Raw genomic sequence first — 24272 nt, 5'->3', positions numbered from 1 at the left:
ATGTTCCGTTTCTAGTGTCAGCTATGTTAAGATTGATCTCCATGTCCATTCAACTGCCGAACTATACTGCCGTATTTGTCTGTAATATTAGTATTGGATACAACAAAGTTCTCAAGGTTGCAAAGCACGGAGGACTAAAATGTGTTTGTATGAGCCAATGGAAACATTTTTGGAAACATTGATATAAATGAAAAGATAAAGTGCTAACATTCATTAGGCTTACCCTGATTCTCTTCTAGAGCAATCTTATTTTCCTTCTAAACAAAGAAGGCAGAAAACAGTGAATTATTATACAACATATCACTGCTCTGACGTCACAATTATTACGTCATGGCGTCAAACGGCATAGCGGCGCGTTGGAAAAGAAAACGATTGAAAACGGGCAAATATTTAATGATTGCCGTCAAGGATGTACTTTAAAATCCTTGGTAACGTGTTAGAATCGAAATAATATATCTCATTTAGTGATTTGCTCTTGAATAAAGCATTGTTTGTCGTTAGATGCGTATTATTATATCACTCGGGCTACGCCCTCGTGATATAATTCCTTCGCATCTGAACTCCAAACAATGATTTATTCAACGAAAAATCACTGGATGAGATATATTATTTCTAAAACAAACAATTATGACTGCTTCTTGTACATCGATTGTATCAAACATCAAGTTTGCACTTTATTCAACTAATATGAGGGCATCATGATGTTAAGTGAAATATTCAACTTCTCTAAATATGAAAACATATGCAGTTTATCAAAAAACGTGTTAACAAATGGATAGGAAAGTTTATGTAAATGTAAAATGATAATTTTATTATTTTTTATTTTTCAGAATTCATGGTAGTATTTCCCGCTTACATTTTATCGTTTATTTTGGATAAACTCCAGAAAGAAAAGAATTTTCTTAAATATAATCATTTTTGTGAGCTTAAGATCTCTGTTAGAGTGAACTCCAGCATGTATCTGAATGACAGTAACATGGAAACATATTGTCTTAGAACATGTCGAAACAATTGAACTAATCCGATACTGCGGCTAGCGCAATTTAATACATTGTTTCCTATGGCACTAGTATGTCACTAGAATTTTCGTGCACAGTATTGACTTCTAAATTATAGTTTTTGTGTTTCCGTTATTGTTGTTCAGTCCAAGATTTTTTTTTCTGCCTATTTTCTCTATATATCTCAATGAAATATTATGTGTGAATTCAATATATTTGTTGAATTGGAACTTTGTTTCTTGTTTTGTATGTTTTTCGGAAAGAAAAAAAATCTACAATGTATATATTTCTGATAAAAGTAGTGAAATTTCCAAACTATTTATATCAAAACGTCATTTGTTTTTGATCTGGGTGGCAAATGGTGGAAATCTACTGTTTCTTAACTAATATATTCTCAAACGCTGCCTAGACACTAAATAGTTTACACGGTACATATTTGCATGAAAAGGAGAGAAATTTTAAGATGAAACAAATAGATATACTAGACATTGATACTTCAATAGTGCACATTAAACAGAAAAGTCAACTTAATATTTGTTAAGATATCAATATTTTCTGATCCTTTCAAGAATCGCTGTTTAAAACTTGTGTTTCTTTTTCACGTATTTTAAATGCGTTAATACTTTACCGTGTTCCTTATAATGTTTGTTATTGTATGCGTGAGGTGTCTACGTCCTTTTGTATTGCGTTCATTTAAGTACTTGTTAACATTGCATTTAGTACAATGGTGTGTGTTGGGCTTGTTTGTATAATTGTTAGTATACTTTGGTCTTGTTCAATGCTTCCTTGATTTTAATTACTGTTATAAGATAGGTAGATTATAACTTCATAACCTGAAGAAACAAAGTAAATGTGTCCTTTGAATAATAATAAAAAAAACAACGAATGAAAATGGAATAATTTAAATCTATTAACATTCTGTGTGTGTGTGTGTGGGGGGGGGGGGGGGGGGGGGGCGTAATGTTCGTGGATTTCGTGTTTGTGGTAACTTGCTAAATCAAATCCCAACATAAACATACAATTTTCATTCATTTTATCTTCAAAGGCCAAACTCCACGAATTTATATCCCCGCAAAAGAAGTGTTTTGGGGAAAAACACGAAATTTAATGCCCAAGAAATTAAATGATTCCAAATTAAGAATGTCAAAGACATTTCTATACTACCAGGATTCTCGTCATGACAGGGGCAATCAGTCTTGATGCAAAACTTTTCTAAGAACATGTCAGAATAAGTACAATAATCATAAACTGGTTTTGCGGCATGGCCTAATTCAACATGTTGTTTATTGTGATAACTTGATAACTTGTTCCACAGTGTAGCAGTGGTTAGTTACTGCTCTATTAATTCCTAAGTTTTTGGAAGAATTGTTTTTTGTTGTTTTTTTATTAAATTTTTGCCTGAAACTTTTTCAGTTTAACCAACATTGACGGTGAAAGTAACTATAGAAATAAAACAAATACATGTTTATGTAGTAATTGTACTGTTACCCTTAAACGGCACTGGTTCGTATACTTTTTCTTGAATAAAGTCTAAATGAATACACGTCGGAAAGGTAAGAAGCAGACTGTAAAAGCCGTGTTATTTCGTAAAATCTTTCCCCGTACTTAGATTCAATATTGTTATACTTACTGGTTCTTTGGCATCATGGAGTTCATTCAATATTTTAGTATAAAAGATCTCCTCTTCATCCGGAGCATTAGGGTGGGAGTGTGGCGTATTTCAATACCTATAATTAATAGATCCAATCAAACAATTTCTACTATTATTTTGTTTGGTTGCTTTCATATGATTTTCTAACTGATTGCAATAGTTTGTTTAGGTTTCTGTTAGCTTAAATGCGAGTGCATTTCTGTTCCAATTTTGTCAATTCATGGACGAAACAACCTATTTGAAGACAAAATTTGAATAAGAATATACAGTATGTATTTATGCAGATCAATATTGATTCCCAATATCTTGTCCTGAAAGTTGTTGAAACAAGAAGAGAAGTCTTCAGTAGCACTGAGTAATGTTATATTGCTACTTATCTAATCGTTGGTCGTGCTTAATGTTGATTGCTATTTTTGTATTCTTTATTATTATTTTTGTAACAAAATTGCCTTAATGTTTTCCTATGATCGTTCAAAGTAAAAGATTGTTTTATAAGCGTGTCACTTTGATTTCACTTAAATGGATTCAATAACGCTATGACATTTGCGACATTTTTTCCAGAAGAGATAAAATGCATATTTGCCTTTGTAAAACCACTAGATTAACTACATATTCCCTATGGCATAAGATTGTCGCTGGAATGTTCGTTCACAGTATTAGTTTTGTACGTTATTGTTATTTGTGGTTTTTTAGTTGTTACGTCTGAATTAGTCTTTTTCCTCTGTTTGTTTAAATAAAACTGATAGCAGAGATTCGATTTTTATAGTGGCCTATTTTTCTTTTGCTGTACTATATAAAGAAACATTTAAACTGTTAACGTGAACATACTACAATAAACAAGAGCAGTTAGCCCATCGTGTTCATATTGACAAAGCTGCTAATGGTCTAGCTTTCAAAATGTTCTTTTGTAACTGAGCGGAAGCCGTTTTCATTCTCAAGGTCATTGTGACATTTGACATAGAAACACCCACAATATCTGCCGACCACAGGTATGATGTACATGCAGTTTGAATGCAGAAGGCCTATTTCTTTAGTTATTGAATTAGTTATTGAGCAGAAACCTGTCACTGTGGCCTTTGACCAATTGAACCTTAAAACAATACATGCAATAGGAAATCATACTATTAACTTTAATATCTGTATGCCAAGGCGTTTTAAAGTTATTGAACGAAGTCGTTTTCAGTATCATTTTCATTTGATCATAACCCTTTAAACAAAACGTTTAATCACTGGTCAAGGGCAATCATCTTATGAAGTTTAGCTACTGTAGGCCTAAGTATGTTATTGATCAGAAACTTAATGGTCTACAAACAAACAAACCTGCCGACAGACAACGAGCAAAACAATTCTTACTGGTGAGTGTATGATAATCCATAACTTTTCTATAAATTCTGTTAGAATTCATTATTAATTACATAGCAAGTGTCACTATTTAACAAATGGAGGGATCTCAAGCATGTCAAGAGCCACGCAACTGTGGGACTGAATAACCTAACGGCAAAATTACTGATACAATTCTGTAAATACGTCATCTTACATAGTAAGGCACATCCCCGGATTTCTGATATTGTAAGGTATACCAGTTTCTTACATTGTACGTCATCTTACATAGTGAGGCACATCAGCGGATTTCTGATATTGTAAGGTATACCAGTTTCTTACATTGTACGTCATCTTATATAGTGAGGCACATCCCCGGATTTCTGATATTGTAAGGTATACCAGTTTCTTACATTGTACGTCATCTTATATAGTGAGGCACATCCCCGGATTTCTGATATTGTAAGGTATACCAGTTTCTTACATTGTACGTCATCTTACATAGTAAGGCACATCCCCGGATTTCTGATATTGTAAGGTATACCAGTTTCTTACATTGTACGTCATCTTACATAGTAAGGCACATCCCCGGATTTCTGATATTGTAAGGTATACCAGTTTCTTACATTGTACGTCATCTTATATAGTGAGGCACATCCCCGGATTTCTGATATTGTAAGGTATACCAGTTTCTTACATTGTACGTCATCTTATATAGTGAGGCACATCCCCGGATTTCGATTTCTGATATTGTAAGGTATACCGTTTCTTACATTGTACGTCATTTATATAGTGAGGCACATCCCGATTTCTGATATTGTAAGGTATACCAGTTTCTAATTGTACGTCATTTATATAGTGAGGCACATCCCGGATTTCTGATATTGTAAGGTATACCAGTTTCTTACATTGTACGTCATCATATATAGTGAGGCACATCAGCGGATTTCTGATATTGTAAGATATACCAGTTTCTTACATTGTACGTCATCTTACATAGTAAGGCACATCCCCGGATTTCTGATATTGTAAGATATACCAGTTTCTTACATTGAACGTCATCTTATATAGTGAGGCAAATCCCGGATTTCTGATATTGTAAGGTATACCAGTTTCTTACATTGTACGTCATCTTATATAGTGAGGCACATCCCCGGATTTCGATTTCTGATATTGTAAGGTATACCAGTTTCTTACATTGTACGTCATCTTATATAGTGAGGCACATCCCCGGATTTCTGATATTGTAAGGTATACCAGTTTCTTACATTGTACGTCATCTTATATAGTGAGGCACATCCCCGGATTTCAATTTCTGATATTGTAAGGTATACCAGTTTCTTACATTGTACGTCATCTTACATAGTAAAGCACATCCCCGGATTTCTGATATTGTAAGATATACCAGTTTCTTACATTGTACGTCATCTTATATAGTGAGGCACATCCCCGGATTTCTGATATTGTAAGGTATACCAGTTTCTTACATTGTACGTCATCTTATATAGTGAGGCACATCCCCGGATTTCTGATATTGTAAGATATACCAGTTTCTTACATTGTACGTCATCTTATATAGTAAGGCACATCCCCCGATTTCGATTTCTGATATTGTAAGGTATACCAGTTTCTTATATTGTACGTCATCTTATATAGTGAGGCACATCCCCGGATTTCTGATATTGTAAGGTATACCAGTTTCTTACATTGTACGTCATCTTATATAGTGAGGCACATCCCCGGATTTCTGATATTGTAAGATATACCAGTTTCTTACATTGTACGTCATCTTATATAGTAAGGCACATCCCCGGATTTCGATTTCTGATATTGTAAGGTATACCAGTTTCTTATATTGTACGTCATCTTATATAGTGAGGCACATCCCCGGATTTCTGATATTGTAAGATATACCAGTTTCTTACATTGTATGTCATCTTACATAGTGAGGCACATCCCCGGATTTCTGATATTGTAAGGTATACCAGTTTCTTACATTGTACGTCATCTTAAATAGTGAGGCACATCCCCGGATTTCTGATATTGTAAGATATACCAGTTTCTTACATTGTACGTCATCTTATATAGTGAGGCACATCCCGGATTTCTGATATTGTAAGGTATACCAGTTTCTTACATTGTACGTCATCTTACATAGTGAGGCACATCCCGGATTTCTGATATTGTAAGGTATACCAGTTTCTTATATTGTACGTCATCTTATATAGTGAGACACATCCCCGGATTTCTGATATTGTAAGATATACCAGTTTCTTACATTGTACGTCATCTTATATAGTGAGGCACATCAGCGGATTTCTGATATTGTAAGATATACCAGTTTCTTACATTGTACGTCATCTTATATAGTGAGGCACATCCCCGGATTTCTGATATTGTAAGGTATACCAGTTTCTTACATTGTACGTCATCTTATATAGTGAGGCACATCCCGGATTTCTGATATTGTAAGGTGTACCAGTTTCTTACATTGTACGTCATTTTATATAGTGAGGCACATCCCCGGATTTCTGATATTGTAAGGTATACCAGTTTCTTACATTGTACGTCATCTTATATAGTAAGGCACATCCCAGGATTTCTAATATTGTAAGGTATACCAGTTTCTTACATAGAGGATATTTGTTTGTTTGCAGTGAGATATCGAAATATATCATCACCGATAAGGGAGACAATTGAATCAGAATTGTCTCCCTTATCGGTGATGATATATTTCGATATCTCACTGCAAACAAACAAATTTTCTTTTTATTTTATGCTAGCTTGTGAAGATCAACGAATTTTCTGTTTATTACGTGCATAAATGTTCATATAAATCCAATATTTTAAGTCGAAATTCGGATTTATTTAAGCTACCGTGTTACATATGATACATCCGCTAAATTACCATGGACACTTAGGCACATTAATATCTAATATTGGTGATTAGGTTCACTAAATCAACACGACGCCATTTTGTTTTTAAAAACAGAAGGCGACAAACAAAAACTGCATTTAAATATTTTGTGTAAAAATACACAGTCCACGGCTAACAGAGACATTGACAAATGCCGGTAGTTACGTAGAAGCATAATTAAATCTTTTCGGGTCAATCCGTCAGTTCGTTGAATAACCGGAAGCTTGCTTTGTTTACCAAAACACACGCAGAAGGTCAGATTAAAAAAAACAACACGAAAAATCTAAACAACTGTGGAATATGCGTATGTCCATTGAAAATCAAGCTGCAGAATTAAATATCATCATGGATTCAATAGAAATAGCTAGGAAATATTGATCTAGGAGCTGCATAGCATAACAAAATACATGGAAGTTGGAACACAACTGGCTGGGCTTGGAGTGGGAAAGTAAATGCTGGCATATTACGTAAGGTTGGGTTGATGTCTTGTGATAATTAACTAAGACAACAACCAACTAAATGTGCTGTCGCCAGTAAAATCTACCACACGATAGTGAACCAATGGAAAAAAGTAGAGGAAACACACATATATCTGTAACTACATGAAATTATGGCAAGGCCTTGCAACCAAACTGACAAAGGTAACATTATTTCTTTTGCAAATTTAATTATATAGCTAGCCTGTTCTATATAGGATTGTCTAGCAGTTCATGACTCGTGTATGGCTTGAGTATTAGTATAATCCAGTAATGTTAAAGGCAGCAAAGGGAGGTAATTAAAGAATATATATTTCAAGGGAGATAATTTATCTGAAAAAAAAAAAGAAGCTCGGCACTGTGAGTGATATCGATTTATATCTCACTGCTATTTTCCAATATTTCACCAATAAGCATAAAATAAATTGTACGTCATCTTATATAGTGAGGCACATCCCGGATTTCTGATATTGTAAGGTATACCGCACAGTTTCTTACATTCTACGTCATCTTACATAGTAAGGTACATCAGCGGATTTCTGATATTGTAAGGTACACCACACAGTTTCTTACATAGTATGCCGTCTTACATAGTAAGGCACATCCCCGGATTTCTGATATTGTAAGGTATACCACAGTTTCTTACATTGTACGTCATTATAATTTATGGCATACCGCAAATGCTTTTATATTCTAAGGACAACCGACCGGTTTTTAGCATTCTTTGGAGATATTTAGTTTTGCTACAGGTGTAGTCATATGCACTAAGCAAGATACAGGTAGCTATGAAAAGCGAGAAAGAAAGATTGAAATTAGATTGTAAAGTAAATTGTTCTTTAGAAATATCTGCTGCAGAGCAGATACTCATTTAATTGCATACTTTATACTGGAAGTCTGCATTATGAGAAAAAAACTGTTTACAGGTTGGTACGTAAATTAAGAAACGGTCAGACAGTCTTTGAAAATAGGCCTCGTCCTGGCAGACCAAAAAACAACAGTTAAGTCAAAGAACTGTAGCTGCTGTAATACGACTGATGATTGAAGACGATGAGTACACGGTGTCCGAGATAGCGTCATTTCTTGGCAGTCAATGAGGAGAACTTATGTGATACTCACTAAGCGCTTGGTGAGAAACGTTTGTACCTGACGGATGCCTCATATGTTAACATATGCTAACAGTTACCAAATAATACAATGTGACAGCTCCTAACAGGAAATGAAACAGCTGGGTATACTCCTATGAGCCACAGCGTCGCGATGACAACAGATTATTGCTTTGAAAAGGCGACAGTAGACCAGTAATTGCAAAAAGCACTTAAAGTGCCGAAAGGGTTTTGTATTCCATCAACTTTAACCAAAGGGGTACTGTTGTACAAAATCCTACACCGTCATAAAAGGCAGTCACAGGAAAGTTTTAAAAAGACAAAGTACTGGAAATTGTTAAACAAAAATACAAAAACAAATGCGTCCGATTACTGGTCTTCGCAGGGCCAATTGTTCCATGACAACGCTGCGGCTCATAAAAAGTGCTGTCGTTCAAATATTTCTGAGAGAAGAAAATGAGGTACAATCGGCCATCCCGTTTATTTATCAGATCTAAGTCCTTGTGTGTAGGATGATGGCTTGGTTCAAATATTCATTGAATGAAGTACTTTGGACTGGTACTTTTCAGTTACAAGGAGAGTCTACTGTACAGAGCTCACCTTTTGGATTTCTCAACTGCGTTGGTGTGTGGAAGTCGGGCGCGACACTTTAATGGATCAACTACATTTGAATTCGTTATACAGACTGTGTACCATATCCCAGTACGATAAACATTATTTTTAGAATGGCCCTCATATTATAAGGCATTCCTCCAAAGTTCTAAAATTATAAGGAATACCATCCAATTTCTTACATTGTGAGGTATTCCGCGAATATTCTGATATTTTAAGGAATATCGCAAAATTTCTTAATGTGCTGTAAGGCATTCCGCGCAATTTCTGATATTTAAAGGCGTATCGCCAGATTTCTTATATTGAAAGTCATGTCGCCAAATTTCACATTTTGTAAAGCATATCGCCTAATTTCTTATATTCTTAGGCATATCGCCTATGTTCTTATATTTTGCAAACGTAAATGGTATGAAAGTATATAGTGTAATGAAAAGAAAGTAATATCTAAGCAATATTGAACGTTAAAAGCGGTTCATCAGATTTGGGCCAGTAATGCATTTGTAAGAAACATTGATATCAAGTTTGTAAAAGTGATTTGCTGTCTTGTTTATGCTTCTGTTAGCAACTTGCAGTTTTATAAGTTTCCTTTTAGTTCATATTGTCGAACTTATGACATCATCTATAAAATGCAAACGTAAAACTCGAAAATATGCATGTTAAATTGAAAAGAAAAATACCCAGCTTTTTGAATACCATGTACTTTCATATTAAAGGGATTAATTATAAAACATTAGAAAAACCATTTCTTATAGAGATCGTACACTATGCAACAAGTCTTTTTGTTACCTAAAATATTTGCAAAATAATATACAAAAATTGCAAAGTGTCGAAAAATGTTTCTTTAAAAGTAGTGTGTTTACATGTGGTATATATACGATTTGTAAAAATGTAAAAGTAGAAGTGATGGCAATCTTTATACCTCATGAATAAAACTTGACCTCAATGTGTCGTTCAGTTTCGAAATATAAACATTCGTGACCGAATTTTATGTTTTATATACCACTTTTATAAACACACGGTATTTAAGAATACCGTACGTTTCACTATAAATATATAGTAAATATAATTTATTGTAGCAATCAATATTCGCAAAGCAGTAAGATGTTTTATTTTGAAGGTTTTTGTGCGATATGGATTTAGCCTGGGGTAAAAATTTAACTTAATGATATACCACTTTATAGGATGTATGGTTTTATAATAGATGCCTTAATAATTATATAACAGTAATTTCGTTGTACGATAATTATAGATGAATGATTAATGCAATATGCCGGATCTATCTCGGTATGTAGCTTTTATCATTTTGCTATTAAATTTCAATAAAAAGTTTTGTTGACAACTCGGTCGGTGCATGTCCGCGGAATGTAGTTTATATTTGTAATATCACAGAATTATCCCGAGAATGTTTCAGGGCTGCATATTTTACTAGAAGCGTCGATATAAATAAATCTGGCAAATCGATTTTTAACATTAACAATTAAACATTACAATTTACATGTATACTACATGTACGTAAATAGTTTCTAATACAAGATACGATAAGATACTCTTTTATAAATAACGATGCTAAATTTGACGCCGTTCTCCACAGTCTCTTTCCAAACAGAAATCAAACCATTAGTCATCACTAGTATGTTTCAATATCTTTTTCCGTATAAACTTTAAACATAATGACTTTTGTAACAGCAAAATAAGACTATATACTTAATTGTATATACTTTATCACGTGCATCATGTTTCTAATGTGACTAGGTGACTTATAGGCCCAGTGAGCCGGGTTTTTGCTTTCATGTCTTTGATATTTTATATTTATGAATATGTAATGCATGGTCACTATAATAACATATTTACGTACTTATTTATTACTAGGTGTAATGCAAAATTTTTCTAATGGTGTTCTCTACTAAATTTCCGACCTGCTAGAGTACAGTAGAGTTTAGTAGATATCTACTTGTAAGAATCAATTAGTGTTCTTTTTTAACTCCAGCTGTACTTAAGTAGGAGTATTTCTGTGATTTTCGTTTGAGCAATGCTGTGCATGTATTTGGAATCATAGCTTAATTTGCCAGGTATGAAACAATATCATATTTTTGATACACATTTAACAATTTTTAATCGTTTGAAAAAAAACTACAACTATCTGATCGTTTAATTTGTCTCATAGATTAAGGCTTAGGCTCATAAAAACGTTTAAAAAGAAGCCCGACTCGTGGAAATGAAGCGGAAAAACTTAATAACACTATTTTGTATTAAGAAGAATAAGTGACGTTATAGGCACAGTTCTACATAAAACGAAAGATGGACGGGGAAATAGGATATTGGACTGTGGTTGAAAGGAATATATAAGTCAATTTCTTCTACTGTGTTGCACATCAATACGGTCCCGATTTAATTTTGCATTATTTTGAGGAAAATTATTCAAGATGACAAGATAAAACTGTCTAGATATGAAAGTAAATCGGAACAGATAGCTTTGATACTGGGTCTAATATACAAAAGGTGTCAATATTTGATGTACATTATACCTATGAATAAAATTTAGATATATTCATGAAATGTGGTAAATAATTATGATTATAATTGAGTTGTAAATAATAATGTATTTGGACTTCATTAAATTGATAGATCTAACTGATCAATTTGGGATATCAAACATAATACGGCCTGTGTTTTATGCATTTCTCTATATGATGTCATATATTTGTTGTTTTTTTTCTGTTTTTTGTTTGTTTTTTGGTTACAACTTTCTGTTGTGTAACGTTATTATATATTTGTGAAAATGATGTTTGTCTTACTTTTCCCATATATTGTGTATCACCACTGTTCCTTTATATTATGTATATGTGTGCCACCGTGGGCTTATAGCCCAATGGAATATATTATATAATAAACTAACTAAAACTAACCTACGTCCATAAGAGCATGTCAATGGTACTACATACACTTCGTAAGTTGGAAAATAATGACAAAACACATAATGGGATGATTGTCGATCGATGATGTTGTCAATAAAACACATGTTTTATATATATTCCCTCATTATTCGCTCTAGTTTATTCTACATTGTTCAGTATAGAATGACTATATAATACATTAAACATATGTAATTAAAATGTCGTCTGCATCAGACAGAGAATATGTTTTGTCACGGAAAGCGATGTACGATGAAGTATGTTAGTTTTCTGTTCTGCATAAATTATTTTTGTTTACTAACATCTTTATAAACATTATTGATTGTTTCATTGTTTTACTATTTATCAAGTAATTTTCAAAGGGATAATTTTTTCGCACATGGAACAGACTGCAATCAACTTTAGTCTATGTTTAGGATAGTTTATATAAAAATATCTATCTTTCTATCTATGTATACCTCCACGCCCTCTTTTCGAGTATTACGAGCAGGTGCACGTCTGTGCAAGAAACTGAAGAGAAAAAAAGAAATGCACAGGAGGGTATCAACAACATACAACTTTGGGTCAGAAAAAATACACTCATTGCCAATGACACTTTCTCTTTTTCTTTGATTATATGCTATCGTTGATTTACATTCACCAGTATATCCTCAATTTGTTGTTTCCTGACTAATTGCTCTTAACCTTTACACTGCTATATTTTTAAAATGAACGGGCCCATCATTTAATTTGGGAAGTATAGTATATATTGGTCATATGGTTCTGACTGACAATCATATGTTTTGAAGAAACTAGCCTTTTTCTGCAGGACATTAGGTGTTGCCGTTTAAAAGAATTGTTCGCTTATGTTAATGAGTGCTCTCTTAATATTGTCCTTTAGTATTTTATCGGCTAAGGTATCAAACCGTCTTTATATGCCTTGTCATATAGATATAAACTCGCTTTCCATTAAGGCCCGATCACACCGCCCGAACTTTGTTGGAGCGTTCCTTCAACGGTAGGGAGAGGGGGCGGAATTTAGACAACGCTCGTCACCGCGCACAAAATGGGAAAAAAATCGAAAACACGGGCGTTGGCTTAGAGGTGCACCGCTGAAGCCGGCGTTGCTTTAGCGTTGGTTTAACGGTAGCGAGCGGTAGTGATTCTGGTCCCGCTCCGACACCTCCATACCAACGCCAAACCAAAGTTCATCACCGCAATGGATCACTGCTTCTACGCCCGACACCGTTCCAGCAATCCAGTGTCCGCTCGTAAAATGCTTACAACCGCACCACCAAAGTTTGTGCAACGTTTAATCACCGCCCGGGCAAAGCTGGCGAAGCAGCGGTGGTCCAGCGTTCAAGATTTCTGCGTTGGCCTAGCGGACCCAAGCGTCCACGAACTTGCATCTAGCGGTGCCAAACTTGACTGGGCGTTGTTAGAGCGGTGGTGAACTTTGCCGGAGCGGAAAATTGCCCGCTCCTCACCGCTCGCAATATTTTGTGCAGCTCAAAACTTTCGGAGCGGTAGGAGGGACCATCAGCGGTGGCCGAGCGTATACTGCGTTGCCTTAACGGGGGCCAACTTCTGTTAAACGGTGGTGAACGGTAACGAGCGGTGATGAAAATTTTTCACCGCTCCAGGAACGCTCCAACAAAGTTCGGTCTGTGTGACCGGGCCTTTACAAAGTGTAGTCCATCTGTTGCAAATGAAGCAATATATTAAATCAATATATGTAGAATATCACACATGACTGAGAAACCATAGTTTTCATTATTTATTTAAACGAAAAACACACAGCCATGTCTGGATATAAATATCGTTATTTTATAAGGCATTTTCTTAGCCTGATTATACAATTATAGCATGTCACATGAAGAAATTGTAAATGTAAAACTGTTGATAATAATATAATGCTAATGGAAGTGATTTTTTTAACGATTAGATGCTTTTAAGCCCAGACCGATTTTTTCCGCCCCTCCCACACCGATGATAAATATAACCTAAAATATTTCATTGAAACTGAACTTGTAAACAATGCTGACTGATGGCAAAGAATATTGCAAAACTCTTTGCCATAAGTCAGAATTGTTTTTTCAAATGTTCCAGTAAATACGGAAACAGAGCAACAGACAAAAACAGTGAACACACGTATACATTTTGCCTTAACCTTATCATCTTGACAAGACGAGAAAACAGCTTCTGGTCGATCAGATTCTTATGTCAGATTTCGGCTGATTAGATGGCGTTTGTGTACACATTGTTAACAGTGGAAAGTTTTACAAATGACAAGCATTTAAAATGCTTTCAGCGAACTATACCCGTGTTGTTATAAAATATTCCAGCTTTTACTATGACTCATTCAGAATTGTCTGTTTTATTATTATAGCAGACCAAAGTGATTAATATGTTATGGGTGTTTATTGAGACAATTACAATCCTGCTAACTGAGGGGAACAAATATCATAGTGCGTTCTGAAAACGTTATATTACACTACACAAAATCAATGTATAGTGGACGCAACTTGACCCCGATGGTTGACCTTTGTATTATAATACATAATGAGGCACAACCTATTATTGAAAAGGAGTGTACGTAAAACGCTTCATCTCATTGCATTCATAAATTTAAATACACGGCTACCCTATGCCCACCATATTTCTACAATAAAATAATCGATATGAATAATCAGCCTAAGGTCAACCATCGCGGTCAAGTTGCGACTACTATAACCATTAATAAACCAGTTCAAACTGTGCACGAGAACTCGCGGACAACAGAAAGAAATTAATCGAGACGGTTTTGTTTCTGTTTTAGGAAACATGTGTTGATGGAGGAAAATTGATTGAGAGTTTAGTTGTCGAAGCAAATTTAACAGGTAAAAACTCACGCAGTAGATTTAGAATAATTACACATTTTTATAATTTGAGATTATGATATTATATGTATGATAGTTTTAAAACTGATCTTTGAAGAACTACAGGTAATACTTGCACCAAAAAAATCTATCGGTTTTCCTTTAATATATCGAACCTAGAAAATTCTAATTAAACAGAAGTACATGGTTCAAAATAGAACTGTCATTACATACCATTTATCAATATTACGCATGTTCTTGCATTTGTAAAATTTCAGTCGTACAGCATTTGAGCCCCGCCATGAAAGAACCAACTTAGTGCGTTTGCGACCAGCATGGATCAAGACCAGCCTGTGCATCCGCGAAGTTTGGTCAGGATCCATGCTGTTCACTTTCAAAGCCTATTTTCAATATTTGCGGATACGCAGGCTGATCTGGATCCATACTGGACGCAAATGCACTATGTTCGTTTTCTCATGGCACGGCTTATTTGGTTGTTTTGTTCTGTTCCGTTAGCTTGCTTCATTTGATAAGCTGCTACTAATACATACCAATATGCCAAATTATATGTCATTAAATGGTAAATTTACTTTGTTGATTGTATAGTAATAACATTTTTGTGGCATGCATTACGCAATTATGATGCACAAAAATATTTTGATTGAAACTATTTTGAATTTGATGTGATGAAGTGAGCCATAGCACAAGTATAAGCAACAAAAATATGAACTGTTGAAGTAAAGTCAACGATAAAAAGAACAAGAGCATATAGATAATGGATTTCTGTAATAAATCATACTTTAATATTAAATTTTACATTAATATACAGATTTGATAATAGAAGGTCAAAGTGCAGAAGTGTCAAAAATATATAATGTCAAAATGACAAAACGTACCATTTCATATAACCTCGTGTCAACCTATCAATTGATGGCAATAATTAATAATGTATTCAGTATTATCTATTTTTCATTTTCAACGCGAAATGAATAAAACAGCACAATGAATCATTGTTATTTCATAAAAATAATGAGTAAAATTGTCACGGTATCTCAAAATATTTTCTTTTATCATAATATGAAAAACAAATAACTGAAGCAAATCTATTTGACGTACACTTTTTATCAATTCTCATTTATTAGCACTTTTTATACGACGTATACATAACTCCGGAAATTTCAGAGACGTGTATCCTTTAACTTCTGGTGCTAGGAGCGTGCGGGCTGCTTCACTTTAGTTCGGTATAACCGAGTCTGCTTTTGTTTTGCTTGGTTGGGCTATATGCTTCCAAAGGGGTCTTTCCTATACTTGTTTTATTTAAAATGGACGTTTTTATATAATATTGAACTATATCTAATACTACTTTTTAGACTGAATTTAATTCGAGCGGAAAACAAACATCTGACAAACTACACTCTTTTTTTTTTTTTTTTTGTCATTTGCAATAACTAGGTATTATTTAACCCTTTAAAGATGATCAAAAGTGTTTGTTCGCCAATGCGTAACCTGGCATAAACAATATTGATTAGACAGTATGTTACCACTGTACAAAATGAACCAGTTTTTGCTCTATCAAATTTTGGAATGATTTGGGATATTAAACATTTTAATCGAGTTCATATGTTCGCAAATCGTTTAATATAAAAAATTCTTTTTTTGTTATAGATTTGCGTAAGTAATATCAGTTTTAATAAAGGTTTTAATTTAAAATATTTTATGCAAACCGTAGTATCTAACATGTGATTTTATTCTTGAAAATGTATTGTTTAATCATAGGACGTAATTCGAGGCAATTTCTAATGATAATGCCATTTGATATAAAGAAAAGGAAAGAAAAAAAAAGAAAAAACATTTTTAAATTCTACTGATCCATTTACTTCTTATTTATCTCTTTAATCGCAGCGAATAAGTGCAGAATAATTTGTTGTTGTTATTGTTTTGTGTTTGTGTGTGTGTGTGTGTGTGTGTGTGTGTGTGTGTGTGTGGTTTTTTTGTGTTTTTTCATACAAAATGCAATACATAAAAAGTATTAAATGGTTCCTTCATTTTTGCAGGAGCCCTGTTAATCTAATTGGAGTACGGGATGTCGATAACTTGAAATAGCGGAGGTTCAAAATAAAGCTGTTGGATTTATTGATATAATCGTGCACAACTTTACCATATAGAGTTCATCTGGAAGAAACTAATCTTGTATGTATGAAGAGGATAAAATTAGATATTGGAGAAATTAAACTCTCCAGTAGCCGTGTAGCGAGACAACGAATTGTAGTGAATGTGCGTGTTTTATTGTGAGAATGGGAAAACACTTGAAGTTGATTGAAATGATTTGAAACAAAAGTGCTATTGAAAGATAAATCATGGCATGGTGGAGTATTCCCTGATTCATTTCGCCTCTGTTCAGTTTCATTTTCGCTCGCAGTGAATACGGATCGTTAAGTATGACTTTTATTTGTTTGTGCGAAATACGTGCTGATGACATGTTTTATTAGATGGAATATGTGTTGCAGTAACAAGTCAACGTATTGTAATATAAGGATATAATTTTAAAACGTTTAATGTTGTTTATAAATATTGAAAGGTTCTTTGAATTGAAATACGGAAACTCGGTACGTCGGTTTCTATCAGGGACATCGTGCGAAGTTTCTTTTAATATAGTTGGATGATATTGATAAAGTAAAATGTATAAAAGAATCATTTCTTGAATATTGAAATTATAATGCAAATTATTATTGCACTACATATTCTAAACGGCTTACTGGTCTTAACAGAAATTGTTAATGCAAGTTGGAATGCTGACTGGAATGAAGACCAGTTTTGGATATAAATCTGATATGTTTGATTTTGATTGAAGTCTTAAGATTGTTAAATGCGAGTATATCTTAGTTGATATCTACATTTGATAAACGATGTCTGGATTATCTGGTATTGGAGTATTTTGGGCGTTTTCGTCCTTTATTTCTGCCGTCATTTCGTGTGCTGGCTATTTTATGCCTTACTGGATAACAGGACAGATGTTTATTCAAATCAATGGAAAGTCGGGTCAAACTGTTCCGGTACATTTTGGAATATTCCGTCGGTGTAACTATCCGGCGATAAATACCGACGGTGAGCTAACGATGGTACTGGAATGTGGCCGGTACACAACATTTACGGACATTCCAAGCACGTCATGGCAGATAGCCACTCTTGTGATTGGAGTTGCTTGTGGGATTTGCCTTCTTGTCTCATTGACGGCCATGTTTGGTATATGCGTGAAGGGCGTTATCATCCCGACCGTGGCGCGGTCGGCGGGAGTCCTTCAAATGTGTTCAGGTGAATATATTTTTATACTTATGAAGAAATTAAAACATTGTTGTTTTATTTATTTTTTTTAATTTATTACTGTTGTGTTTTATGCTTTCGTGTTGTTGTTTTTTTTTCTCTAGTATTATGAGCAAAAATGTGTACATGATCTAATTTATATAAAAACATCGATAAGGAGATCGTAATTAATTTTGCTGCTGCTGAATTTTGTCAGGGTCTACTTAACCTCGTATCTAAATCGTTACTGTTTTACGCGAAATTGCTTCTGTCAACATGTCAACAATTCAACTCGCATTATTAAGCTTCTACTTAACTTTAACTGTTGTTACGACTAGCTATACAATCTCGGCTATCACATATTTATCTGCTCCACTAGTTATGAAAACTATGTTTAATATCAAAATATGGGCTAAAACGAAATTTATCATGATTGTGGTACGTTTAAAATCTACTTTGACCTAACTGTTACTGCATGAACTAGACATCTACTTAAACACTTGTTTCTATCATGATTCCTCTCATTGAACAAAGAATATTTATCAAAACTACTGCATATAGAAATGAATTTACAGAAAAAGTTTTAAGTCTGAAAGTTCGTATATTTTGCTGTCAAACACTATTTTCTGCGTCATGCATATAGATACACGTGCATTTAGATTCCATCAAGCAGTATTACTTGTAAACGTATGTTCCCGAGGCAGAATGATAGACAATGAATAATGCAGACATTAAGTAGAAATAGATCCTGTTGCTTAATCAGATATAGTTTATCAGATGAGAATAAATTCCTTCGCCTCAGTATTTTGCCAGTTAAAGAAACTTGTTCAAGGATTTTTCTTTTATGAAATACATATTTTGGTCAATAAACTTAGCATCAGTCGGTAACCTCATCAAGAAGGAGTGCAGAGTGCTCCAGCCCGGTTGTTAGGTCCAGGTCACACATAGAGGTCAAAGATTACACAAAGATTAAATTTATTTGGGCAACAGTTTTCTGGAAAGATTTTCTTAATTAAAACTAACATCGACACGACGTGTAGAGAACATATCCATGGTCACTAAATCCAAGTACTGATCATCTTTAAAGACCAAGGATAATAGTCACACTATGTCAAAGCGACGTATGAGGAGTGATAGCTCTAGTTTTGTAGTTACTTCCCTCTTATCTACATAAGTGTGGAGGACATTGTATTTAACAATATATAGCTTTGTTTTAAAATGTGTGTAGTCTTCACAGGGAAGATCGACTCTCGGCAATAGATATTTTACATGTTTAGGACTATATTTCTGGCATTGTGTCTTCACGTAATGTATTTACGTTTAGTAAACTGGGGTTTGAAACTTTTTGTTCTATTATATATCTGTGATTCAATAGCTTTACATGCAATTCCCATCTGTCACTTCGGTTTCTCACTGGAAAACATAATCCCTGTCTGTATAAATTAGCACCGGTCTATTGTGAATGCTTATTAAAATATTCTATGGAAACACGACAAAGAAACAGAAAACAAAGAGCTGAATATTGTGTTTCCTGCTTGATGACATAATTTGTAATTATAGAGTTATAGTGATCCAGTGAATCAAAATTTGCGGTTGCAAACACAATTGTACTCTTTGCTACCTATTCCCTTGAGACTTTTCCTAATGGATGTGTATCCTTGTTGTATTGTTTTCATTAACTGACATTATCAGTTGATGTCTACAAATGAAATTATTGTTTTTCATCGCATTCAGAGTGTTTTAGTGTGAATAAAACTAAGGTATCATGTTCAACAAAGTAAAAAGCTGCGGGGTGTAAGTGTGTTGAATCAACAGCTTTGGTCAAACGTGGCAACTTAGCATAGAGAGAGAACTAAGATCAGTCCAAGGTCAAACTAGGCAACATAGCACATAAAGACAATTATGGTCAGTCGCGACAAAATGGCAAAGATGACAAATTTCATTTTTGCTGTTCATTCTTTCAACTTAATAAATTGATGCAAATATTTGCAGTTACTAAATTAACCAAATGCAAATGTTTATGCTTGCAGGTTTATTAATGGCTGCCGGTGTGGGCATATATCCAAATGGTTGGGATAGCGCCGAGGTGCAGCAAGCCTGTGGAAATACTTCTAAATCGTATCATCTAGGTAAAGATGTTTGTTTTTGAATTAGCGATTGTAAATTTATCAAATCTTGAATTCTTTAGATTCTTCATTCTTTCTATAATGCGTTTCCTGTAGCTTATGTCAAATATGGAGACATACGCTTATGTCAAATTAAATGTGAGGGAACGCAGTGTCCCGAGGTTTCTCAAAAGAAAATATTATAAGGACACGCTTCCTGGCGTTAGTGAGTTAAATGTTAAAATATAACATAAAAGTAAACATAAGGTGATTTTTTGAAGCTAATATGTATAAAACACTTTTCTGTTAAATATGTAGAAAGGAGTTTTAAAACAAAATTTTAAAGCACAATGCGTATAATAAAATGTAAATGAATATCCTTTAGAAGCATGAAATGCAGACATACAAGGTAACACCAAACGTGATTTGATTGAGTCTGTATCACGGACCATTATCTATTTTGCACAGGAATCGTTCTTGTATATTTGCATAGGAATGGTCTCCTTTGGCCCAGTTCAATAACGTGAAACATTTAGGCGTCCTATAAATGTAAATGAGCAGCACGTGGAATTCATTTACTTGATATATGTTTTGAATAGTGTTTGAGATACACATGTAATAGCATAGTACTAAATAATCATCGAAAACAAATTAAAATACCAATCATTTATGGCTTTGGGACGTCCAAAATACTCATAGTGCAACTGTGTCAAAAGAGCAACAGTATAATAATGTGTACAACTGAACACTGCTTCGAAGGATCAAAACAGTAATATTACCTATTAAACTACCAGTGTTAGCTTACGTGACAACTGAAAATAAACTATACCTGGGTTATTTCTAAAGTACAAGTTTCATTCAAGTTATGTTTAATGCTTAAAATAAAGCTCAGCACTTCAAAGGAGTAAAGTTTAATAATAACCGTTTGATTTTAGTTAAGATAAAAGTGGCCAAACAGTGCACATTTGAATAACAAGGTTAACTCAGGACATGAGTTCTCCGTCATGGCATGCAATTTGTATACAAATACTACTGTGGTATAACAATAAGTATAAACAATATTTCGCGCACTGTCCATATAACTAACCTTTACAATTTGTTAACATGGTTACATTGCGTGGTGGCTGAACAGGTTTCGTTTGCTCGGTGCTACCAGAGATCTCAGGATTATTGTTGGTGTCTGTTACTACATAACTTATTTCGTTTCAGGTGATTGCTCACTATCTTGGTGTTTCTACATGACTTCTGTTGGGATAGGAGTTACTCTGATGTGCTCAGCTCTGGCTTTCCATGCTCCTAAACAGAAACAGATCGTCAATGGATATGCACTGTAGCCGTTAATACGGCAGTTGATGTGACGTAGCGTGACCGATTGTCATAAATGATCTCAGTTTTATATTTAATGTATATGTTTCTAATGAAACTGGAATCTATTTGATGAAGAAATTCCCTGTTGAAGAGTCCGCGGATGTTATGTACGCAGGTTAACAAACAGTATTACGGATGCTGGCACGTTGAACATTATATTACTTCACATAAGAGCAATCAGGAAAGACAGAAAGTGCAATATATCCCCGAAAGGGAAAATGAAATATTTGCTTGCCATAATAGACTATGGGTCTTCAGAAGCCAGACAATAATTATTGTGCAACTTGTGAATTATTATCTGTGATGTCGTATAATGTATTGATACATACTACACATACTGTGACAGAACATAAATTCTTCAGCTTGAACCTTCCTAGTTATACCGCATATTTTGTCTTGAGATATTATGTAATAATCACTCAATGTAGTTTGGAATAACTTTCCAATCGTTCGATGTTCAGATATTATCAAAGTTTATATTTTACACAACCCATTGTCAAAAATGCTTGCTAATAACACTTTTTTGACAATGTATGTAATAACATAAATAACAATATTTGTATTGTGCATTTTATTCGACCTGGCGGGGCGAAGTAAGTCCCTGACTTATGCAAATAATGGTAATCTAACGAGCAAAATAGGTGGAGCAATATGATTGTTTAATTTCGTAATCACTAAAATTCAACGCTAAATTCGTTACATGTACTACATTTCCTGCACAATAATGCAGTGGACCGTCGCGAAACCCCGTCCCGCCAGGTCGAAACAAACGCACAATAGTACAACTAACTTTGTTTATACGTTCAAAATGAATGTAAAACAATACAAAAGGTACCACCAGAAAGTAAATTCTTTCTGAAAAATAGCATATGAAACATGTTTTATAGGAGACGATAGCTCTGCTATAAGAACTGACAAAGAGAAACTTTCTGGATTTCGAGTAAACTATTAGGTTATTGGGCTACCTCCTACAGGCATGAACATTGATTTTCCTCTTAACGATATCATTAACGAAAGAATCCGTCGGAGTAATATGACTCAAATTTAGTCTATGTCTTGAATTATTGTATTAACTTACAAGGACATTTTTTTCTAAACCCTAGGTGTGCGAGAGCCAAATTTTCTGTTCGAAATTACAAACAATTACTACATAAAGTTCTTATTAATATAAAATTAGCAAGATAATGTGTTTTAGCAGTACTAGGTTTTCAAACAGGTAAACACTTAAATATGTTTAGCTATTGGACCATAAACACAGTATAAATGTATACTATTGTTAACATAATGGAAGTGTTTAACAAACAATTGAATTCTTATTGTTATTTGATTATAAATGTGGCTCTTCTTATACAATTGATGTATATATTCAATAAACTTAAATACAATGGGCGTTTTCTACATATGAAGTAAATACAATAAATATTCAAAAGGTTTTGCATTTTAGTCATTGGATATCTTTAAAATTGAAATGCAGTTTAAAATTAAGGAACAGAAATGAATAGAACCTCCATTTATGAGATTTAGTTCCTGTTGGTAGAGTGTAAGTGGTTTTCTTTGTTATGGTCAGTTATCTGTATACAGCAAAAGCTGAAGTTAGTCGTTAAATAACATTGTCCTATTTGGCTACCAAACTGATTTATGATTCGGTCTTACCCAACTTTGATTAACAAAGATGGTTCTGACACGGTCCAGAAAGAGTGAAGGCTAAAACTAAAAACCAACATAAAAGAAACTAAAATGATAAGAATTTTATGTCACGAGTTGCGACATCATGGATAATCTACATCGTAGATATAATATGATGAAATGGCATGCTGCTATAACAAAATGATTCAGAACGAACTGCAAATTTCAACATATTCTAGTTTAAAATGGCTGAAAGATAGAAAGATCTACTTGCTAAGCTTTGGTACAACTTTCTTTCAAAATGGATCACTGGCAAGGAATTAAGAAAAGATTTATTATAGCAAAAGAGTGTTTTAACACTATTCATGCACGGTGGGCGGTTATACGTCGGGCGTAATAATTTCACGAGGGCGCAGAAATTATTTGTACCACGTATTACCACCCAAATGTATAAATAGTGTTAAAACACGGTTTTGGTATAAATTATTTCGATTCTAATATGTCCTTAATCTAAAACAGTAGATAAAATATAGTAGCACTCTTTCTTGGTCGCAACAAAAGCATTGACGTAACTGCACGTTAACGTAACGTTATTGTAACGTAAGAGTGTTTCAACAGAGAAAAGCATATTAGAATTAAAAAGCATATTATAATTAAAATTCTAAATTAAAATAACCGCCCATCGTGCATAAATCGTGTTAAAGCACTCTTTAGCTATAAATTATTTCTTAATTCAACGACATACATTAAGATTTTAACCTTTAGCCTGCTGGTGGCAAGTGATTCTGCCTTTGCGACCAGTGCAGACCAAGATCAGCCTGCACATCCGTGCAGTGTGCAGTCAGATCATGGTATGCACTGTTCGTTATTCAGTCAGCAAATTTTCAGTAAACTCCCCTTCGAATAATAAAAGGTATTGCCCGCCCAAATTGCATGATGGACCAATCCATTATAGAAATTTAGCAGGGTAAGGGTTAAGAAGCCCGTTATAACGGTTAATTTGATCTTTTAAGAATGATGATTAATATCTCTGATTTATTAAAATGA

The 24272-nt window shown here is 34.1% G+C and overlaps 1 protein-coding gene across 3 annotated transcripts; it reads left to right on the top strand.

Moving 5' to 3' along the window:
• Positions 1-10093: 10093 nt before the first annotated feature.
• Positions 10094-23035, top strand: LOC123554013 (LHFPL tetraspan subfamily member 6 protein-like). Of its 3 annotated transcripts, none has more exons than XM_053548569.1 (5): positions 10094-10361; positions 14787-14847; positions 16881-18138; positions 20157-20255; positions 21441-23035. In XM_053548569.1, exons 3-5 carry the CDS (start codon positions 17733-17735, stop codon positions 21563-21565), a joined length of 630 nt encoding a protein of 209 aa, XP_053404544.1. In that variant the 5' UTR covers positions 10094-10361; positions 14787-14847; positions 16881-17732; the 3' UTR covers positions 21566-23035. The 3 variants fall into 3 exon arrangements, with proteins under 3 accessions (XP_053404544.1, XP_053404547.1, XP_053404545.1); XM_053548570.1 differs by having other exon boundaries at positions 10111-10223; XM_053548572.1 differs by lacking the exon at positions 14787-14847.
• The last annotated feature ends 1237 nt before the right edge of the window (positions 23036-24272 follow it).

The sequence above is a fragment of the Mercenaria mercenaria genome, chromosome 7 (assembly GCF_021730395.1).
Source record: "Mercenaria mercenaria strain notata chromosome 7, MADL_Memer_1, whole genome shotgun sequence".
NCBI lineage: Eukaryota > Metazoa > Mollusca > Bivalvia > Venerida > Veneridae > Mercenaria > Mercenaria mercenaria.
The sequence above is the reverse complement of the archived record's forward strand: the minus strand, read 5'-3'. Positions and strand labels throughout refer to the sequence as shown.

Excerpts from the sequence above, each read along its gene's own strand:
- LOC123554013 (XM_053548572.1), top strand. The coding sequence starts at position 17,733 with ATGTCTGGATTATCTGGTATTGGAGTATTTTGGGCGTTTTCGTCCTTT. Across the intron at positions 18,139-20,156 it reads AGTCCTTCAAATGTGTTCAG|GTTTATTAATGGCTGCCGGT; the intron begins GTGAATATATTT and ends TTATGCTTGCAG. Across the intron at positions 20,256-21,440 it reads TTCTAAATCGTATCATCTAG|GTGATTGCTCACTATCTTGG; the intron begins GTAAAGATGTTT and ends ATTTCGTTTCAG.